Consider the following 20168-nt stretch of genomic DNA (forward strand, 5'->3'; position numbering starts at 1 on the left):
TCTAAATGTGAAAAGAAAATCTGGGTCTCCTTAGATATTCGTCATTCTTGGTACTTGCAATGCATCAGATACCCTGAAGTAGTTATCTGTATGCCTGCTTATGTATTTCAGTTTTGTGTTTGTGTCTGTTTGTGAGCGTGTTTGCCTGAATGTAGTTTTCCTGGCAGCAGCGTGTGTCTGGTGTACGTGTGCATATGGATGAGTATGAATTAATTACATATTGAAAACATCTGCAGGGGCGCCTGGGCGGCTCAGTCGTTAAGCGTCTGCCTTCAGCTCAGGTCATGATCCCAGAGTCCTGGGATCGAGCCCGCATCGGGCTCCCTGCTGAGCGGGGAGCCCGCTTCTCCCTCTCCCTCGCTCCCCCTGCTTGTGTTCCTGCTCTCGCTCTCTCTCTCTGTCAAATAAATGAATAAAATCTTAAAAAAAAAAAAAAAAAGAAAAAAGAAAAGAAAACATCTGCATTAGCGGCGTCTGCAGTCCCCGCTGCTCCAGTCGGGATGTTCGGCCCCGTCACTTAGGTGTTAGGACCACTCGGAAGACCTGCCTGTCGGACGCCTGACTGTGGTTCCCGGGGGGCCGGAGCTCCGGGAGCCTGTACCATCTCCATCTGAAGGGGAGGAGAGAAGGGAAAGAGGAGGCAGCCGAGCGAAGGGGTTCGGTTTCCTGCAGCTGGGTGGGGGGCGGCCGGGGTTGGAGCAGGGTTCCAAGATTACACGGCAAATCCCCAACTTCAGCACCGCCTCCGGCCCGGGGAGAGGCGCGCACCCCCTTGCTCCGCCCCCGCCCCAGCCGATGGACCCCGGCGCGCCGGTGCCTTCTCGCTCCGGCTTCCAGTGGAAGCGAGGGCAGGGCAGAAGGGTTCTGACAGCCAGAGGGGTACGGTAAGGAGGAGGAGGAGGAGGAGGAGGAGCCGGGGTGGGGACTAGAAGGGGCGAGGAGGGAGGGCTTCCCCGCCTCGCCCGCCGCGGGGCTGTGCGGGCGCTGCTGGCGGCGGCGGCGTCTCCAGCTCAGTCTCCGGCCGCCGCGGCCGCTGCTCGGGAGCCGAGGAGATGCGGCCCCGCGCCGCGCCGCGCTGAGGCCGTGCGTGCGCCCGCCCGCGGGCTGCGTGCTGCCCGCGCACCCGCTCTCCGTGTGAGCTGACAGGCGCCCGCGAGCCCCTCCGAGTCACGCCGCCCGGCGGCGCGGGGAGCGCTCGCCTGCAGTGCCACGGGCAGCAGCTCCGCGCCCGGCGCGCTCCCTCCGCTTCTGCGTCCCCCGCTCCTCAGATCTGCCTCCACGTCCTGTGCTGATTTTTTTTTTTCCCCTCCCGAGTGAGAGAGGGCGGGGTAGGTCCCCTCCTCTGCTCCCCCTCCCTTTCCTTCTTGGTTTGAATTTCTTCCCCCTGGCATTTCACTGGCTCCTGGAGCGAGAGGCAGGAGCCGCACGGAGGGAAGAGGAAGGCTGCGCCTCCCCCGCGGCTCCCAGCCCGGCCGAACTGGAGCCTGCAGGGGTGCGGGGAGAAGAGGACGCAGCGGGAGGGGCCTGGCTCTCTCCCGCGCTGAGGACAGCCCACCTCCCCGCGAGAAGCCCACGGAGAGACGCGCGGCGTCTCCGCAGCGAGCTTTCGGAGTCCGGCGAGCAGGCAAGCCGAGGATGGTGGCGGCTCCGCGAGCCGGCTGCGGGGCAGCGCTGTCGCTCTGGCTTGTCAGCAGCCTCCTCTGCAGAGCCTGGACTGCCCCGGCCACGTCCCGTAAGTAGCCCCCCGCGAGCGCGCGCCGCGCCGGAGCAGTTTCAGTGCCGCATTGAGGTGCCACCCGGGGGTGGCAACTCTGAGGCACCTTCGCAGTTCTGGCCCCTGGTGGGTGCGGGTGTCTCCGCCGTCGCGCACTTCCAGCCCCTGCAGCACAGAAACTCCAAGCCCCGCGCTCCCGAGGGGGTGGGGGGGCGGCTTCTGAGGCTGGTGATGTTTCTGGAAAGTTGTTCCTGGTCCTGGAGATGCGTTTGCGACTGCTTGGTTAGAGTGATGAGTGTGGATGACAGCTTCTTAGGAGTTATTCTTCCACTTCGGTGTGCTTGTTGTGGAGGGAGTTCATGGCATTTTGCTTAGGTAGGTCAGAGAAAGAGAAGTGAAGACTAGGGCAAAAATAAGTTGCTTATTTTTATTTATGGTTTTAACTTAAATGAGCACGGATTTGGGGACGAAAGAGGAGCACATTTTGAGCAGTTTGGGCACGATGGACTTCTCTTACCCCACCCCCCAACCCCAACAAGTTAATGACCATTTAGTACTTGTTTATTGAAATGGAAGACAGTGAATGCTGTATTGTAACTGAAATTGCTTTAATTCTTTGGCAGTTTGATATAATACAGTCTAGGACTTGGGACGGGCAGGGCAAACCATCAGTAATGTAGTAATGAACACATTTCTTAAGAGTTCTCAGGAAAATGATGCTGTTCAATATGTTTAAGTCTGTGTTTTAGCAAGCTTTTTTAAAAAGAAAAGGTTGCTCATGTTTTCATGTGGTTAGCAAGAGTAGAAAGAAATAGAAGATTCCAGCGCATCTTCTGAATTGCTTTAAAAGTGCATAGTGTGCATCTAGAAAGGAAATGCATAATTTCTCCTTTGGTTCAGAAAGAGTTAAACACTAGAGAGATTGCCTATGGGAATCTTAGGATAATATACATAAGCACATAGTGCTTGTTTATGAGAATGTGTTACTTATTAAAGAAGAATCATGGAGATTTTAGTTTGAAAATAAATGTTTTCCATTTAGGAAAGAAAAAATTTAGTGTTTTCCAGAATTCATTGTATGTGTAGTCCTATCTGTTTATGAGATCTTGAGATGCCTCGATGCATCTTTACCTATATGTTAATATTAATGTTCTTATTCTAGGGTGCAAATATTAATATGAATAACCATTGAAAAAAGGACTTTATAAGTCATGCTAAAGAACCTACTACATAATAGTGTCATGTGATGAACCGGTATTACAGTTTTGACGTATTTTCCCGAGTACTGTATTTGCTTCTCTTTTCTTGCAAGATAGGAAGTCATTAAGTGGCAGTTTGTAACGGACTTGAGAAAAATTTTATAGCTTTTTCACAAACGGATTAAACCTCAAAAAAGTGATATGTTATTAAAATATGTATGTCAGTTTTATATATTTAACCAGAAATTATGAAGACACAGTGCTCCATATTAATTTATGTAAATATGTAACTACATCCTGAGAAAAGTAATCTGACGAAATTTCAATTTCCATTTCAAGATCTGGTCATATAGAACTAATGCTACTCTTTTCAGAAATTAAATTCATTATAAATTAAATTAATTATATTCGCTGCTTAAAGACCCTCATATCCAGGATTTTTCTTGGGTTTCATATTGCATCTCTTTGTATACTCTAATTATAATGGATTCATCTGAAACATTTGCCATGTATCAAGAATGAACGGCATATGCAGCCACTGGGTTAATGCATTTTAAGAATAGAAAAGTTGTTTCAGAAATATATTCTTAGTTTTTACAGCTTAGAATTTGGTGATGGGGAAGAGCAGAGAATATTACTTTTCAGATAGTTAATACTTATGTTTGATTAAGATTTATTTATTAGCTCTTATTCTTTATTGTTTAAATATCTAAAATGGCTTAAGATGACTTATTTCATCTGAATTTAAATTGACTAAAACCCAGTTTCCCTGCATCATGAAATCAAATAATAAGAATGATGTATACTTTATTGATTAGAATAAGCTTCACATATTCAGTGCTTTAAAATTAAATTATAATTTTACACTTACTGTAAATGTTTATTTATATTATACAAAACTCTGAAAAAGAATGATAGTTCTATTCTTAATACTGAAAACACTCAAAGGAGAAAAAAATGATAACTACGTGAATCTAAGATAATGAACAACTCAACCAGGAGAGGTCATCACAAGACAAAAAGTAGCATGAAAATCTAAAAGTAATGTTTTTATTTGGTACTCATTTAAAAAAAAAATGTGATGACTATGCTAAAACTTTCTGTCCCTAGATAACTTTTTAACATGATGGACATTTCCAGAAGATGAGGTTAATATTTTTCATTTGTTAACAATACCATTTTAAATATATATTTGCTTCTGCCTTATTTCTTTTTCTCTGTTATTGAAGTGTATATAAAAATGGTGTTACTGTTCCTAGTATGTTTTTTACAACTAGACTAATACTAAAGAAGCTTGTTTCTGGGATTAAGTAGAACTAGAATCTAATTGCCTAACAGTGCAGATGAGCTGCTGCTGAGCTGATGGTATCCTATAACCTCCCTTCTTGTAAATGCATATATACAGGACGCATATGTAAAGTTTAAGTAGAAGATTTTACTCTTAGGGAGTTGCACTTATTTGAACATATTTGAAAGATGCTGACAGTGCAGTTCTAAATGATGAGGAGTTTGAGCTAGCACTTAATGAATTTAACTTATTCCTAAAGTATACTAAATTTTGACTTAAATAGTGCTTTCTGATAAAGTTCACTTTACATTATTTTGTATTATTTTGTATACCAATTAAACTATAATTTCACTGTCACATTTGAGAAATGTTTTCAATTAATCAACTACTTTCTAACAAATATGTTTTTACATATATAAGCATATATAAACACAAATGTATATAAATATACACACATATATTTGGTAAAATCCTTTAAGTACATGTTACATACTGTATAGATACATATTATTACTTAATAGAGTGTATGTATTATATATTTATTATATGTAATATGTGTATATATTTATGTATTTTCTAATGTGTCTTTCAAGGAGTTAAACCCACTTACAATTTTATAGATAGGTCTTTTCATGTGCAGTTATTTCAAGTAACTAATGCAACAATATCAAAACAATAGTATATTGATCTATTTCTTCTGCAATTCATATACCACTCTAAAATGTTTTCTTTGAAATAAATGGAGTAAACTACATAAATAAATATAAAAGCAAATATTACTAGTTTACACTGAGCTTAAACATAACAATGAGCTTGTCTTAATAAAATGAATTTAAATAAAAAAATGCTTTAGGCCAGCAAAAATCATTGGCTGTTAAGAGGTAGTACATTATTTACTTAAAGTAATAATTAAAAAAGTGTTATTTACTCATAGAAGAAAACTGCATAATCTTGATTTCATTGTAGCGCTGATATATAGGGAACAGGGATTTTTGCCAAAATTTTCTCCATTAACATTGATGTATGGCAAAATTGGCCAAAAAAAGGAATCCCCAAATTCAATATAGGCTTTTATTAACTTTTATACAGTTATACAATATATCATTTTGAGATAAGTAACATCGAAGTTGTTTGATATGCATTATATTTTTAAAATCACATTTCTAATTTTTTTCTATTCTAATTTGGAGGATATTTCAAGTTCTATAACTTCTTCAAGATTTTAAATCACTTGTCTTAATTATAAATTCTTCCAGAGAAAATCTTAGTAAGTCTTTAAAGTGAACTAATAAGTTTTCTTGTCTGATGTATCCTTTTTATGATTAAAACATAAAGGGAATGTGATATACATCCCCTTGTCTTGCTACTCTTTTTAAGATTTTAAAAGCTATTTTATTTGTTGAAAATAATGTATAGAATTAGGAGAGATTCTAGGCTCAGAAATTCTTAACTCTTCATATCTAGAGTATGATTATCTTAAGAGTATTAAACTTCTTCATGTTTATGTGGTGACTGATGTTGATGGGATGAAGAAATAAAACATGCAATTTCAAAATTTTCCTATATCTGATTGATTTGAGAAGTGCTTTCTTTTGTCATTTATTGCTACTTGCAAAGTTAAAGAACAGAGTACATAATTTAAATCTCAAAACTACAATGTTATGGAAATAAAGTGAATGTCATATTTCTATGTATATCGGTATCTGAAATCGGATGTTATCAATATTTCTAGAGAAATACATATCTCAAGATAAGTAGCTACTAGCAACCTGAGACATTTTTATAACCATCTAATATTTGGCCATTGGAAGAAATTATGTGTTTATTTTTGTTATTTTAATATGTACAAATAATGATGAAATTATCATCATATAGAGAACATTCCAAATGAGAAACTTAAAAGAGAATCTGAACAGAATGATAAGTTCAAACATTGGATCTCCCCATCTCCTGGGATCTGTAGAACCTGTATGTTTTAGTTCTGACCAACTGAAGATGTTGGGATATGAAGGTGCTACCTCTTTCTCCATCCTAATGTTTCCTTTCATGTGGAGGAAAGTCCACTTCTAACATGCTTAGCCTCTATCTCTGCAGTTCACTAATTCCTTCTATGTTAAGTGGAGGGACTTACCTGTGAGGTGACTTTGGGTTAAGGACCCAGCATAGCTGAGCCCCTCCTTCTTCCTTCTAAGCTGCCTGCAAAAGGTAGAGATTCTTATTGAAAGACATATAAGAGTAGGCTATGCCTCTGCAATAATGTGTGTGATAAATGGAAAGCTTTATGGTGTTTCGGTTCTTCCTATGGCTAGAAAGTTTGTTTAATTTCAGAATTAAGGTTAATGCATCCCATTGTTGCCACACAGCTAAGCCCTTTTCAGCAATTATTGTGTAAAGGGTGATATTTGCTCTCCACCTGTGACTCCTATTCTAATCTAGAACTCAGGCAGAAAAGAGTGCTATTTATTGTACCCTGTCAAACCCAAAGGTATTAAACTGCCTGTAATAAGCTTATTTAGCATTGAACTAAATGAGCATGAGAATATTTTTGCATGTTTTAAAAACCAGCAATGAAATAAGACTCGTTTTTCCCTTTGATGTTAAGTTGGAGAGTTGCACTTATTCTAACTATGACCTCCTAGAGCCCCCCCATTCGTTTGTTCACTCATTCATATTTTTGTCATTAGTGATATTTATTTTAGAAAGACATTTGGAATACATTTCTTTACCTATGGTCAATAACATTACCATTTTAAATGCATCTTGTTTATGGACTTTAGTGGCTACACATTCGACTGAATCTTACCTATTAAAGTATCAGGTGAATTTGACACGCCTTGAGTTGGTAGCTACCTTATGTCTATGTTGCTTCTGCACAATTATGAAGAGTTAGACATTTTGGGTCAGTTATTCTAAAAAAAAAAAAAGGAGTCATTTGAACTTCGAAAACAAAGTTGATAATTTCCTCAATTGTAAATTTTGATAAAAAGCTTGTTAAAGTCTTATTTAATTCATTTTGGGGGTAGACTATTCATAATAACAGCTTGAAGTAATTGATTTTTTTATAGCTCTCCAGATTTTAAAACCTCCCATGATAGTAGGAAATCTGGAAATAAAGATGTATTCATTGGCTCTGAGTTTGCTTGCTGAAGATATCATATTTTTGGTATACAGTAAAAGCGCTGAAGGAGTACAGAAGAGCTCCTAAGGGCCATATTCTACATTTTACTTATGATTTAAGTTTGTTTGAAATATCCTCATAAACATGCATCGTGATATATTCTTTAATGTTTTCGTGTTTAGGAAGGAGGTAAAACTAGTTTCTGGGAATACTTTTACCAGGAAAAATTATCCCCAAACATATATAAGGTTCTCTTTCCCTTTTCAAATACATTCACCCCCTGCTTCATTTGCACTGGAATGGTGGTCTTAGGGGCCTGGGGATATGAATTAAAGAAAGTGGCAGTAGAGATGCGACTTTCACGCTGTTAGGTCCCCTAAATCTGTGTTGTGTGGTGCATCTACACTGGAATCAAGTTATATAAAGTTTAATTAAATTCAGCAAGGATTTGCTCACTCCTATGCATTAGATGTCATGTCAAAAAAGTATGTAAAAAGAAAAATTCTGCCTTGACTCCTAATTTTCTACTAACTACTATTATGATGTCAGCTATGTCATTCAATTATAATATTATTTCAAAGGAATACATGGAAAAAGTAAATACACACATGCTGAATTAATAAAACAGCTTATTATGTGGTGAAATATCATGATTTGCCAAAGGAAATAATACATTTACCGCTAAAAATATTCTCGTAAAATAGAAGATGCTTGTTGTTACTTGTAAATCATATGGGCTCAAATGGTTGTGTTGAACTTCCATAACATATGTTGAATAAATTGCATTGCTCTGTTAACTCATATTACTAGGAAGCCACCTCTTAATGAGAATCAAATTACTAAGCAAGCTTTAAGTAAAAATCTGCCTTCATATGCTTCATATATTTTTTCAGATATTGGGCAAAATATATGAACAGAAGAACTACATGAAAAAATTTCAACCTAATTATGTCACATGGCAAAAAGCTTATTTTAAGAGTATCATTTGTTTAAAAGTTTTTGTTTACACATTAACAGTGGTCTATCCTGCATTAAATTACTTAATTGCTAATAAATTTTAGCTCAAAATTTATAGATTTATGTAATGTATATGAAACAGTTTTGGTTCAAACAAAAATTAATATGTTTGGAAAATCATGTGTGACTTTCAGTTTTTCTCAGATGATTAAATGAATATGCAACGATTTTAATGTCAGTTGATCTAAAAACACATGATCCCTCTTTTGTTTTTTCTTTCGGTATGCCCACAAGCACAATAACCCATGAGTCTCATGCCACCGTCAAGGCAAATATTAATCTATCATGGCTTTTTTTTTCTCAGTGAGTCTGAATATGGCCATTAAATCATATCTTCCTCAACATGGTGTGCCAAGTAACTGTGCATAATCTTGTGAGATTATATATATATTATATATATATTTTTAAACTGGTTCAAAGGAAATTTTGCTGTCTGTATCCAGAAGCATAATATATATAATATATATATGTAATTTCATATATATACGTATATGAGATTGTATATATAAAATCTCATGAGATTATATATATACCATCACCAGAAGTTCTCAGCTGACTTTTGTTAGTGCTAAAACACACTCTTCACTTAAATCACTTGATTAATATTCAGTGTTCTCAATGAAAAGAATAGGAGAATTTATTCCTGCCTCACAGTAGAATTTTTTAATGATGAAATTTCCAAAAGTAAAATTTAATCATGCCTCATGTGCATCTGTAGTATATGTGAATTTTATTCAGATACCTTAACCTAAGCAGGTAAGTGTCTCATGGCTAATTTAAAGCAGATGCTAGTATTGTGTATTATGTTTTTTGGCTGTCTGGAATTACGGGATTAAGAGTAACCATTTTATTATGTCAGTTGACAAGCATAATACTGTGTCCAAGGATATCAGTGTGCCATATTTGGGTATTTACATTACTTCCACTATTAAGATTGCAAAAATAAACAGCTTCATTCAAATATTTATATATTGGTGTGTTCATTTGTGTGGAATCTATGTCAAAGACGGGATCAAAGAGTTTATATATCTTTTTTTTAATGAACATTTCCGGACTGAGGTCCTTAAATTTGTTATAACTCGTGTATTCACCACCAATGAATGAGCATCCTTTTCTAGAATTCCTGGCATCAATAGACATTATTATACTTTCACAATTTTTTGCCCATTGATATGAACAGTGCTTGTTGAGTGTTGACTTCAGGTCGGGCACTGCTCTTTAGATGCATTAACTCTTTTAGTCCTTAGAACAGTGCTCTAACTGGCAGGTAAGTGGGCAGACAGAGAAGTGAAGCAATTTGCCAGGCTGCCGGTATGATCTATCCCTAGTCTGTGCTCTTGACCATGGCGCCGCCGGCTGAGTGAGAAATACTATGCCATTGATTTCCAGTTCTCTGACTAATACTGGGTTTCAGTTTGCATCTAGGCAACATTTTAAGGTTAATTAACTGCTTGTGTAGAGTTATAGTAAGAAAAACTTGTTATCCTAATGTTTCTATTTCAATGATAATAACATTAAATAATAGTACATACAATGTCATTTATGTTCTTCCTGATCATAATAAAGTAACTTTACAATGTGATTCTGTCTTTTGGGTACTGTTAGCATACATTAATAGTCATGTCGTGAAAACATTTATTTAAAGCTATATAAAATATTAGTTGAAATGCTTTGTCAGATATGAATAAAAGCTTTTTAAAACTGGTTCAAAGGAAATTTTGCTGTCTGTATCCAAAAGCATAAATATTATTGCCATTACTAAGTTTAAATCAATTTCATGTAATGTCTAAACTATAAAGCTTTTCTTGAGAGTCTTGTTGAGAGCAAAACTTTGACTTTAACGGCAGTGGGAAAATATTTGTCTCAAAAATATTTGTCATTTCTAATGCTTAAATATTTCTTATATCTATTCCCTGCTCTCATTCCCATCGCCGCAGCCCTTGTGAGGATTCTCAGCATTTCCTCCAGACATTAAGTTAGTAGCCTCCCAGGATGCCTCCTTGCTTCCAGTCGTTCTCTTCCAGTTGACCGTCGATGGATGACACGCATCTCGTCATGGTAGCCCACTTCCCTGGTTCTTGCCTGTCCTTTTGATGTGATCTCCCCTTGCCCACGATGGGCACCCCATGACCTCACCAGACTGAAACCCTAGCAGTTCCTCCTGTACAACGCGCTGTTCCTGGTCATGTTTCTCTTACGTATCCTCACTTCCATTCTCTCTTTCTGGAACACCTTTTCCTATTTCATCTATGCTGATGTAGGGGAAACTCATTTATGGTCCAAGCCTTAGAACTCTGGAGCGTATTGGAGATGCTGTCACCTCCCTTTGGTGATTTGGTCTCATCACAGGTAAAATTCTAGGAAAATAATAGAATTTTTTTCTATTAAAAAATAGAAAAATCTGACATCACTCGTCAGTGATGACAAATAATCCAAGTCATTTTCAATTATCTGTTGGTAGAGTGAGAAATTATCCCGAATTACTGGTGATAGAAGAAAGGCAAGAAATCTATTTTGAAAGGATAAAACACAGATACTTACCATCATTTATACATGAATATTAATCGATTGTTTCAAGGGAAATAATGAAACCATGCTGTGAAAGCTCTGTAATTTCTCCAACCTTTTTCCTGCATGGCTCTATTTTGCAGCATTTTCTGTACTTCACTTAAGTCATATCGTTGGTAAGACTCCTTAGAAGCCAAGCCTGACTGCCCTTTTCAAAACACGTTGTTTCAAAGAAATACCTGTAATCTGTATGCAAATCAAAGACAGATGTCAACAAAATAATTATTGTGCCTAACAGGTACTTGAAATAGAGTGCTTAAGATGTCAAAAAATCTTGTAAATGATAGAGGTAGTTGCAGAGAAAGTTGTTAATTATATATATTTAGTGTATAATAATCTTAGCATATTAGTTGATTTTGTCAAAGTCGGTATGGAATGTCAGTGAATTTCATTTTGATTTTTAATATAACAAAAATATCCTTTGGTAAGTACAAAAATAGGCACTTATATTTTGTTTATACTGTAACTCTATTCATCCCTACATTGGAAACTTTGTTCATGCTGTACCTCAACTTTAAAATATCCCCCAGCCTATGAGATCCTCGCCTTTTCAAAGCCCACCATTCCTGTGAAGGCTGTTCCCAATTTTATATCTTTCACAGTGACTCCCCTTGCTTTGCTTATTGATAACAGAAGTTACTCCCTTTTCTCTTTCCCCCATGGTCACGTCCTACATTTTGTCCTTAGGTTAACAGGTATAAGGGTGCGGTTGTATTAAAGAAATTAGACTTCAGTAATCATCTTTTCTTGTACCAGGCACTGAACTAGTTGCATTGAATTTATTATATAAAATTAGTCAGTTACCTCTCTGCTAGAAAACTCAAAGCATACGGATGCTCAAAAAATTGAAAGTTCACTGGTTTCTTTTTTTATATAGTTCTTACTTTTATCAAGTTCTACGGACACAAAATCTACATTCTCATAAATTCTGGCCATTAGCTGTAGTTGGGCTTTTAAGGTAATAAAAGCTTAATATTTACCTGATATTCTACTGCCATAAAATATTTGAAGACAGATATCATAGTATGATTAAATATAATTTTAATATTTAGTCACTGTTTAGTCACTAATTAATATGTCAAAGATGAATATATCCATTAAGAGAAAAGACTGTGCATGAGCAGCATTAAAAAAATATGATCAAATTGAAATGGGTTAGTTCTGTAAGATCTGTATGTAAATTGCATATAGCTAGGTTGTAACAAAAAGTACAGCTATCTTTTTTTAGTTGTATTTTTATAGCTAAAAACTATAAATCAGAAGTAATCAGAAGTAATATGATTTTAGTATAATAGTAGTTACACTAAAGTTTATCGGTAAGTAGTAATCATCATATTATAAAAATACTGCCTTAAAACTGACATGTCTGTATGAATCAAAACAAAAATGATTATTTCAGAGGACTGTTATTCAAAAGGAATGGGGCTATTAAGGTAATTTTAAAGGGTAGTTTGCACCTATTTGCTCAATGTGAAAGGCAACTTATTCTTGAATTTATTATCTGTTCTTTGCCCAAAGTATATTAGGAAAGTATTACTGCAATTTGATTAGTTTTCATATGGCGAAAGACGTGGCTTCATGTTATATAATTACTGTATACAGTGACCTGAAGCATTTTAATTTTACAAAGATTATATAATCACCCAAAATATATATTTTGGAATTTAAAATGTGTTGTTCTTGCACATTTTTAGATTATACGTGGTAAAATTAGAGTACCATATTCACTTTTAAAAAGAGATTTCAGAATCTTGTAAATAAAAATGACATTGTTCTTTTATCAAATTGGCGCCCATAGAGCTTTTTGTAAAAGGCTTTCAGACCAGTTGTTTGTTCATTTATATGTCTATAATTATGGTATGTAGAGCATCTCATGCTGTGTTTGTTTTTACATATTGAACCTTCAAATGACAAATGCACCAGTGCCAAAGGCAAACCATGTCAAGTGACAGAGGTTTCTGGCTTCCTGAAGTTGACAACAGTTGTGACAACAGCTGCCTAAGAAATTATTAAAGGTGGACTGCTCAGAAGCATGCTAAAGATCAATATGTTTGGGAAAAATTAGTGACCTGGGTCTGGATTTAAAATGATTTCTCATTATTTTATTTACAGTAGCCTTTTATGCTTCCACATAACACATTCAGTTTTCAAAATTTTAGTAGGAAAAAACTGCCATTTAATAATGTGCTTCTGTAAGTCACACATCCTCCGCAGGGTCTCTCAACTCTTATTTCAGTTATTTTAACTGTAATATTTCATTCTAGTACGTTACCTCAGATCCCCCTCTTATTTATTAGGCATGTTAAAATTTAAATTAAAATTATAAATCATCTCTGTCGGTCCAGAAGTAAATTTATCAACGGATGGTTAAGGTCCTTCCCATTATGACATTTTAGCTGGAACTTAAAGGATAAGAAGGAAGTAGCCAAGAAAAGAGAAGGGGAAGAATGTTCCAACCAAAAGATGACAGCTATGCAATTCTGACATTGGCTAAGTTTAGACTTCACTCTGCTGTGGAGGTATTAGATGGTTTTGGAATCAGTCTTTTTTTTTTTTTTTTAAAGATTTTATTTATTTATTTGAGAGAGAGAGAATGAGAGACAGAGAGCATGAGAGGGAGGAGGGTCAGAGAGAGAAGCAGACTCCCTGCTGAGCAGGGAGCTCGATGCGGGACTCGATCCCGGGACTCCAGGATCATGACCTGAGCCGAAGGCAGTCGCTTAACTAACTGAGCCACCCAGGCGCCCCGTGGAATCAGTCTTTTATAAAACATGTAGTGAAAAGAAAGTTTTGGAAGAGTAAAGGGTACTGCTTAGTAGTTTATCAGCAAATAGAAAATATATCTTTATTGGTTGAAAATATAGACAATAAGTATTTATTGTCATTAAACACAGAATAATTTATGTTTTGCCAGTTTTATTAAAAATAAGCATTGAGGAAACCTTACATTCCATGGATGAACTTCGCTATGTAGCAAGTCGACTGTCTAGAATAAAAAGTATCTAAATTGCTGCACATAGGATGCACAGCATCGATTTGGGTGTAGGGTGGGGATGGGTTTTTCCTAACAGTTGCTATTTTATTTTATTTATTTATTTATTTTTTTTAAAGATTTTTATTTATTTATTTGACAGAGAGAGAGACACAGCGAGAGAGGGAACACAAGCAGGGGGAGTGGGAGAGGGAGAAGCAGGCTTCCTGCTGAGCAGGGAGCCCGATGCGGGGCTCGATTCCAGGGCCCTGGGATCATGACCTGAGCCGAAGGCAGATGCTTAATGACTGAGCCACCCAGGCACCCCATCAGTTGCTATTTTAAAGTCGTTAAAAGATTTTGGAAAATTTTATTTGTTTCTGTTTTGCTTTTTTGTTTTGCTTTGTTTCTTTGTAGGTGTCTTTGATCGTATGAACTAAAAGTAGTTGTAGTGTGTTTTGGTTCCACCTAAAATGGCAAATTTGGTTAGTCAAACTTCATGAAAACAAACAAAAATCAGAATACTATATGCGAGGGTTTTACGTATATGTCTATTTATTATCTGTGGCAGGATGTCTCTAGTTTCAAAGCCAATCTCCATAAATGTGTGAAATAAATAGTTCTTTACTATGACTGAGGATCCCGTCCTAGAAACTCCTAAATAAAGACCACTGTAATCTGATGTTCTATAGTCATTTCTGAAAGTTAGTTTTATACTGGTTACCTGTTAAAATGTAGACATTCATTTGCTAAAAGTATTAATGATTTTTAAAAGGAATCTACATTTTCTTTTAAACAAATATCTTGTAATGCTTACAAACAGAGACTATCGTGTCAAAAAGACTGGGTTTGGTTGTTGGCTCTGTTCCTCAGTGACCTTGGGCAAATTATCTAAGCTTTTGAGACCAGTATTGTAATATGCAATATGATGAAATAACAGTACCTATATGAAAGGCTTGCCAGGAGGATCAAATGCAAAATGTGCAATGACTGGCACATGATGGTAGACTAATTTTAGTTAATTAATTAATTTAGTTAATTTAATTTGGGGGGTCATTTTTGAATGCATTAAATATTTATTGTACAGATCTATGAATATAATGCTAGGTAGAATCAGTAAATATTACAAAATCATTTGTAATTGCCTCAGACATTTTTTTTAAGTTTAAAATTTTAATTCCAGTATAGTTAACATACAGTGCTGGGATGCCTGGGTAGCTCAGTTGGTTAAGCATCTGCCTTCAGCTCAGGTCATGATCCCAGGGTCCTGGGATCGAGTCCCACATCGGGCTCCTTCCTCAGCGGGGAGCCTGCTTCTCCCTCTGCCTGCCGCTCCCCCTGCTTGTGCTCTCTTTCTCTCTCTCTCTCTGACGAATAAATAAAATCTTTTTAAAAAACCTACATACAGTGTTATATTAGTTTCAGATGTACAATATAGTGATTCAGCAGTTCTATACATTACTCAGTGCTCATCATGATAAGTTTACTCTTAATCTCCATCACTTTGATCCATTCCACCCCCCCACCTCCCCTCTGGTAACCATCAGTTTGTTCTCTATAGTTAAGAGTCTGTTTCTTGGTTTGTCTCTCTCCCTCTTTTTTTATTCCTTTGTTCATTTGTTCTGTTCCTTAAATTCCACATATGAGTGAAATCATATGGTATTTGTCTTTCTCTGGCTGACCTATTTTGCTTAGCATAATACTCTGTCGCTTCATCCATGGTACTGCAGATGGCAAGATTTCATTATTTTTATGGCTGAATAATATTCCTCTGTGTGTGTGTGTGTGTGTACACACATAGCACTTCTTTTTCCATTCATCTATTGATGGACACTTGGGCTGCTTCCTTAATTTGGCTATTGTAAATAAAGCTGCAATAAATATGGGGGGTGCATATATCCTTTCAAATTAGTGTTTTATATTCTTTGGGTAAATACCCAGTAGTGTGATTATTGGATAATAGGGTAGTTCTATTTTTAACTTTTTGAGGAACCTCCATACTGTTCTCCACAGTGGCTGCACTAGTTTGCATTCCCACCAACAGTACAAGAGGGTTCCTTTTTCTCCACATCCTTGCCAACACTTATTGTTTCTTCGTTGTTGATTTTAGCCATTCTGACATGTGTGATGTGATATCTCATTGTACTTTTGATTTGCGTTTCCCCGATGATAAGTAATGTTAAGCATCTTTTCATGTGTCTGTTGGCCATCTGGATGTCTTCTTTGGAGAAATGTCTGTTTATGTCTCAGACATTTATTTTATAATGTAGTTGGGAAGCTGAGATTTACATTTGGAAAAATTAGCAAAGATAAGACCGGAATATTATCTATTTCCCATAATACACATGTAAATGGTCAAAAAATGAGCTAATCGTAGTTCAAATGTAGTAAGACTTAATTGAAGGAAGTAATGCGTATGTAATTTATATTAACTTAGAATTTTTTATTAATGTGTAACAATGTATATATAATGCGTTGTTCAATACACAAAGTTGTTAATATTTGAGTCATTTATTTTAAAAGTATATTAATGTGAAAAAGTGTGGCAAAATTATTAGAACAGTATAAAATAACTTATTTAGTGGAGCTTCTCTTACAATATAATAGGTATTCAATTACCTTACAAATGTTTCTGGAAAACCACAACATTTGCAAATTAGAGAGCTTGTGGGCATGAGGAACATATCCAAAAGCATAAACATTTTTACTCTTAACTTTTCAGCCATATGCGCAGATGGTATAAAGCTTGTTTTCTGAAATACGACGGAAAGTATAAAAAGAAATTTGACAATTTTTTTCAGTTTTGAATTTGACTATCCAAATAACTGGAAAGCTAGGAAATCAAACAGTGAATATTATTTTAAGTCCCTGAAAATCAGTGCCCAGGATTATTGGAGGTACAGCTGAAATTGTTTATAAACTTTTTTTTATTTGATTAATGAAAATATTTGAGTGTCTATTAAAAATAGATCACTGTGGTAAGCTCTGAAGATCACAAAAACTTTGAACACAGGGTCTCTGTCCTAATAAAGAATTTTATTATCTCTAGGAAGGTATAAAATACTTATAATATAAATTTGAATATAAGCAACATTACCTATAATAAAAGCTGTGTGATTTCCTTGCAAAGAAGGCCCAGGCAGAATTAACAATTACATTTTGCTACATAGATAATGAAGGTATGAATTGTAAATGATAGGATCGTAAAAATGTTGGAGAAAGTTGGTCACTGGAAGATTATATTCTGAGACATATTCTAGGGCCCTCTCAATGGTTCCTGGTGAATTCTTGTTCTATATTCTGGGGCTCAGAAGACCCCTCCGGCCCATCTATTAGACCATGACTGGGCCCTGCTTTGCAGCCAGACTGAGTTGGTCAATGTGACTTTATCAGTTCCTGTCTGAAACTGGTAAAGTATATGTATTAGATATTTATTTTCACAATTTCCAAATTCCTGGCCATGAAGACTTAAAGACTCAGGATATAGTCAGTGAATTTGCAAAACATTTTTCTCTTTCCCTCCTGAAATTTTGAATATTCTTTTCAGTAAAGGGAGGAAGACTTAAAATTTCACTTTTTCTAAAAGTGAAAAACTTTTAGAAAAACTTTTTCTAAAGAATCTCCTCTCACAGTTTACTGTGCCATAATTTTCTTATTTCATGTGTTCTCTTTTCTCTACTCCCATCCAACAGGAAGATAGATAGGGTGAGGTAGAAGTAAACTTGATGATACTAGTGAGAGAAATCACTGGTTCTGATCTCTTCGAATAATAAAAATTAGCAGTAAGAGAAAATATTCATGACTCTCTTATATAAAATTTGTTCTTTCTCACAAGACCTTGTGATATTAGGCGTAAAGAAATTAAATGCTGCTTTCACTCCAAATATTAAGTTTATTATTTAATACATTGACACAAAATACACTTAAATCCGAAAGAAATTAAGGACAATTGAACAATAGTAATTCTAAAATATTTTTCAATAAAGTCTAATTTTTAACTGTTTAGGTAGAGCTGGAAATGTTAAATGAGCTTGTAAGTGTTTTAATATATAGTTATATTGTAGGTATGTGTTTTCAGAAATTTATCTCAATTTTATAATTGTATTATAGTCAATATGCACTGCTTAAATAATTTTAATATCAAAAAGGAACATTTGTTTCATGTAAATGTAAAAATAATTATGTAAAAAAATTGTTCCTGGACAATATTATCTACATGAGACATTATTCCAGCCTCATTTAGAAATGTCAGTACTAATATTTACAATAATTCAATGGTATTTAGATTAGAGGATTTTGCTAAAGAGAGAAACAACTTTGATCATTTAACATGTACATGGGTGTTATTGAAACATCAGGCATTTATAAGAGACAATTTCCTAAATAAACTATATTTCAAAGTATATTTATTGCTGACTTAAAAGGAAGCAAATAATATTAAGTATAATTATAACATACTTTCACATAACAATATCATATTGATATTGTAATTTATTAGTCACAGTATATTTGTAGTTATTTTTTTAATGCTACTAGTGATAATATGACTCATATTCCTCAAGTACTTACCTTCGGCATTACTGTGTTCTATACTTGAAAAATTTTCTCATTTTACGAAGATTTCAGTTAGTTGGATTGCTACATACTTTGGTATGGATAGTGGCTGTTTTATTAAACATGTATACATTTATAAAATGCTAGAAAGTTCAAGATTATTTCTAATAAAATATTCCTTGTATTCTTATTACAGTGAATGTAATACCAGTTGTTGTTGTTAAGGAATATAACGTTATGATGAGGTCATTTCAGAATTTGAGTAATATACCACTTCAAACAGAGGGCAATATAGAACTGCATATATATCTTGGTATATATATTTTTTATACTTTCAGTATATTTGCAGTTTAACTTTTCAACATTGACTATACATCAAAGGCCTCACTTTCAGGTTTTACATAAAATAAACTATAGCTTGCAAGTGCTGGATGATTATGTATCTATAACAAACCAATACAGTGTCTGTAGCTATATCTCAGATTATAGTCTGTGCAGAAGTATGCTCTTTAGCAGATGATCGGTTTACTTAAAACACTGGCCAACATGGAGCACCTCAGTTGGTTAAGCATCTGCCTTCAGCTCAGGTCCCTGCTCAGCGGAGAGTCTGCTTCTCCCTCTCTCCCTCCTCCCTGCTTGTGCTTGCTCTCTCTCTCTCCCTCTCTCTTGCTCTCAAATAAATAAATCTTAAAAAAAAAAAACACAACAACAACAACAACAAAAAACCACTGGCCAGCAAGAGGTTGTACGTGGATGTCTGTTGGGCATTGAGTACTAGTCAATAGTGGCCATTACTGGAGCTGGTATTGAGGAATTTGGTGTATAAGAAGTAGAAACTTCAGGGGCGCCTGGGTGGCTCAGTCGTTAAGCGTCTGCCTTCGGCTCAGGTCATGATCCCAGGGTCCTGAGATCGAGCCCTACATCGGGCTCTCTGCTCAGCGGGGAGCCTGCTTCTCCCTCTCCCGCTCCCCCTGCTTGTGTTCCCTCTCTCGCTGTCTCTCTCTCTCTGTCAAAAAAAAAAAAAAAGAAGTAGAAACTTCACAGAGCACACTTCTCACCTGCTAATATGTACGTGAGACATCTGGCAGACTCTGATCCAGTGGATCTGGGTGAGACCTAAGATGTGGCATTTCTAAAAAGCTCCCACATGATGCTGATGCAGAGAGTGCTTTGTGGACCGTACATTGAGTAGCAAGAATTTAAACTTGGAATCTGTACTGAGAGATATCATAACAATTTCTTGCTTATTTTAAATTAATCACACTCTGAAAAAATGTGCAATCATTATATCAGACTCTTAAATATTTTGGGTGCAAATAGAAGGTACAATAATGTAGTCTATGATATAGTTTGGGGAAAAACATGCAAAAAGAGGTAGATACTAGGCTATAGTTGTGTAGTTTTGAACAATTTATATAATCTCTCTAAATTTTAGTTTTGTATTTATAGTATTAGAGAATTGAAGTAGATTATCTCTAAAGTCCATTACAGTTTTAAAAATCTGTCATTCTAGTGTCCTAGGCTTTGCAGTCTTAGGACAAAATAGCATCTCTTCCAAACCTCAGTCTTTTTTTTTTTTAATCTCTAGCAGGATCTTTCGGATAGAGTCTCAAAAGTGTTTCTGAAGTTTAAATAATATTATGTATTTAAAGTGGCAAACAAATTGCCTTACCAATAATAAGTGCTCAATTGGTATTACTTTTTAGTAATATTATTATGAATTTTAGAATAATCAAATC

General features: G+C 36.0%; 1 protein-coding gene across 1 annotated transcript in view; it reads left to right on the forward strand.

The window, feature by feature from the left end:
- The first annotated feature begins 975 nt into the window (after positions 1 to 975).
- CNTNAP2 (contactin associated protein 2) overlaps positions 976 to 20168 on the forward strand; it is a 1879707-nt gene continuing 1860514 nt past the window's right edge. Inside the window, exon 1 of the mRNA XM_078059689.1 lies at positions 976 to 1732. Coding sequence (XP_077915815.1) covers positions 1636 to 1732 — 97 coding nt within the window. The 5' untranslated portion in view covers positions 976 to 1635. The remainder of the gene's footprint in view (positions 1733 to 20168) is intronic.

The sequence above is a fragment of the Halichoerus grypus genome, chromosome 12 (genome assembly GCF_964656455.1).
Source record: "Halichoerus grypus chromosome 12, mHalGry1.hap1.1, whole genome shotgun sequence".
Taxonomy (NCBI): Eukaryota; Metazoa; Chordata; class Mammalia; order Carnivora; family Phocidae; genus Halichoerus; species Halichoerus grypus.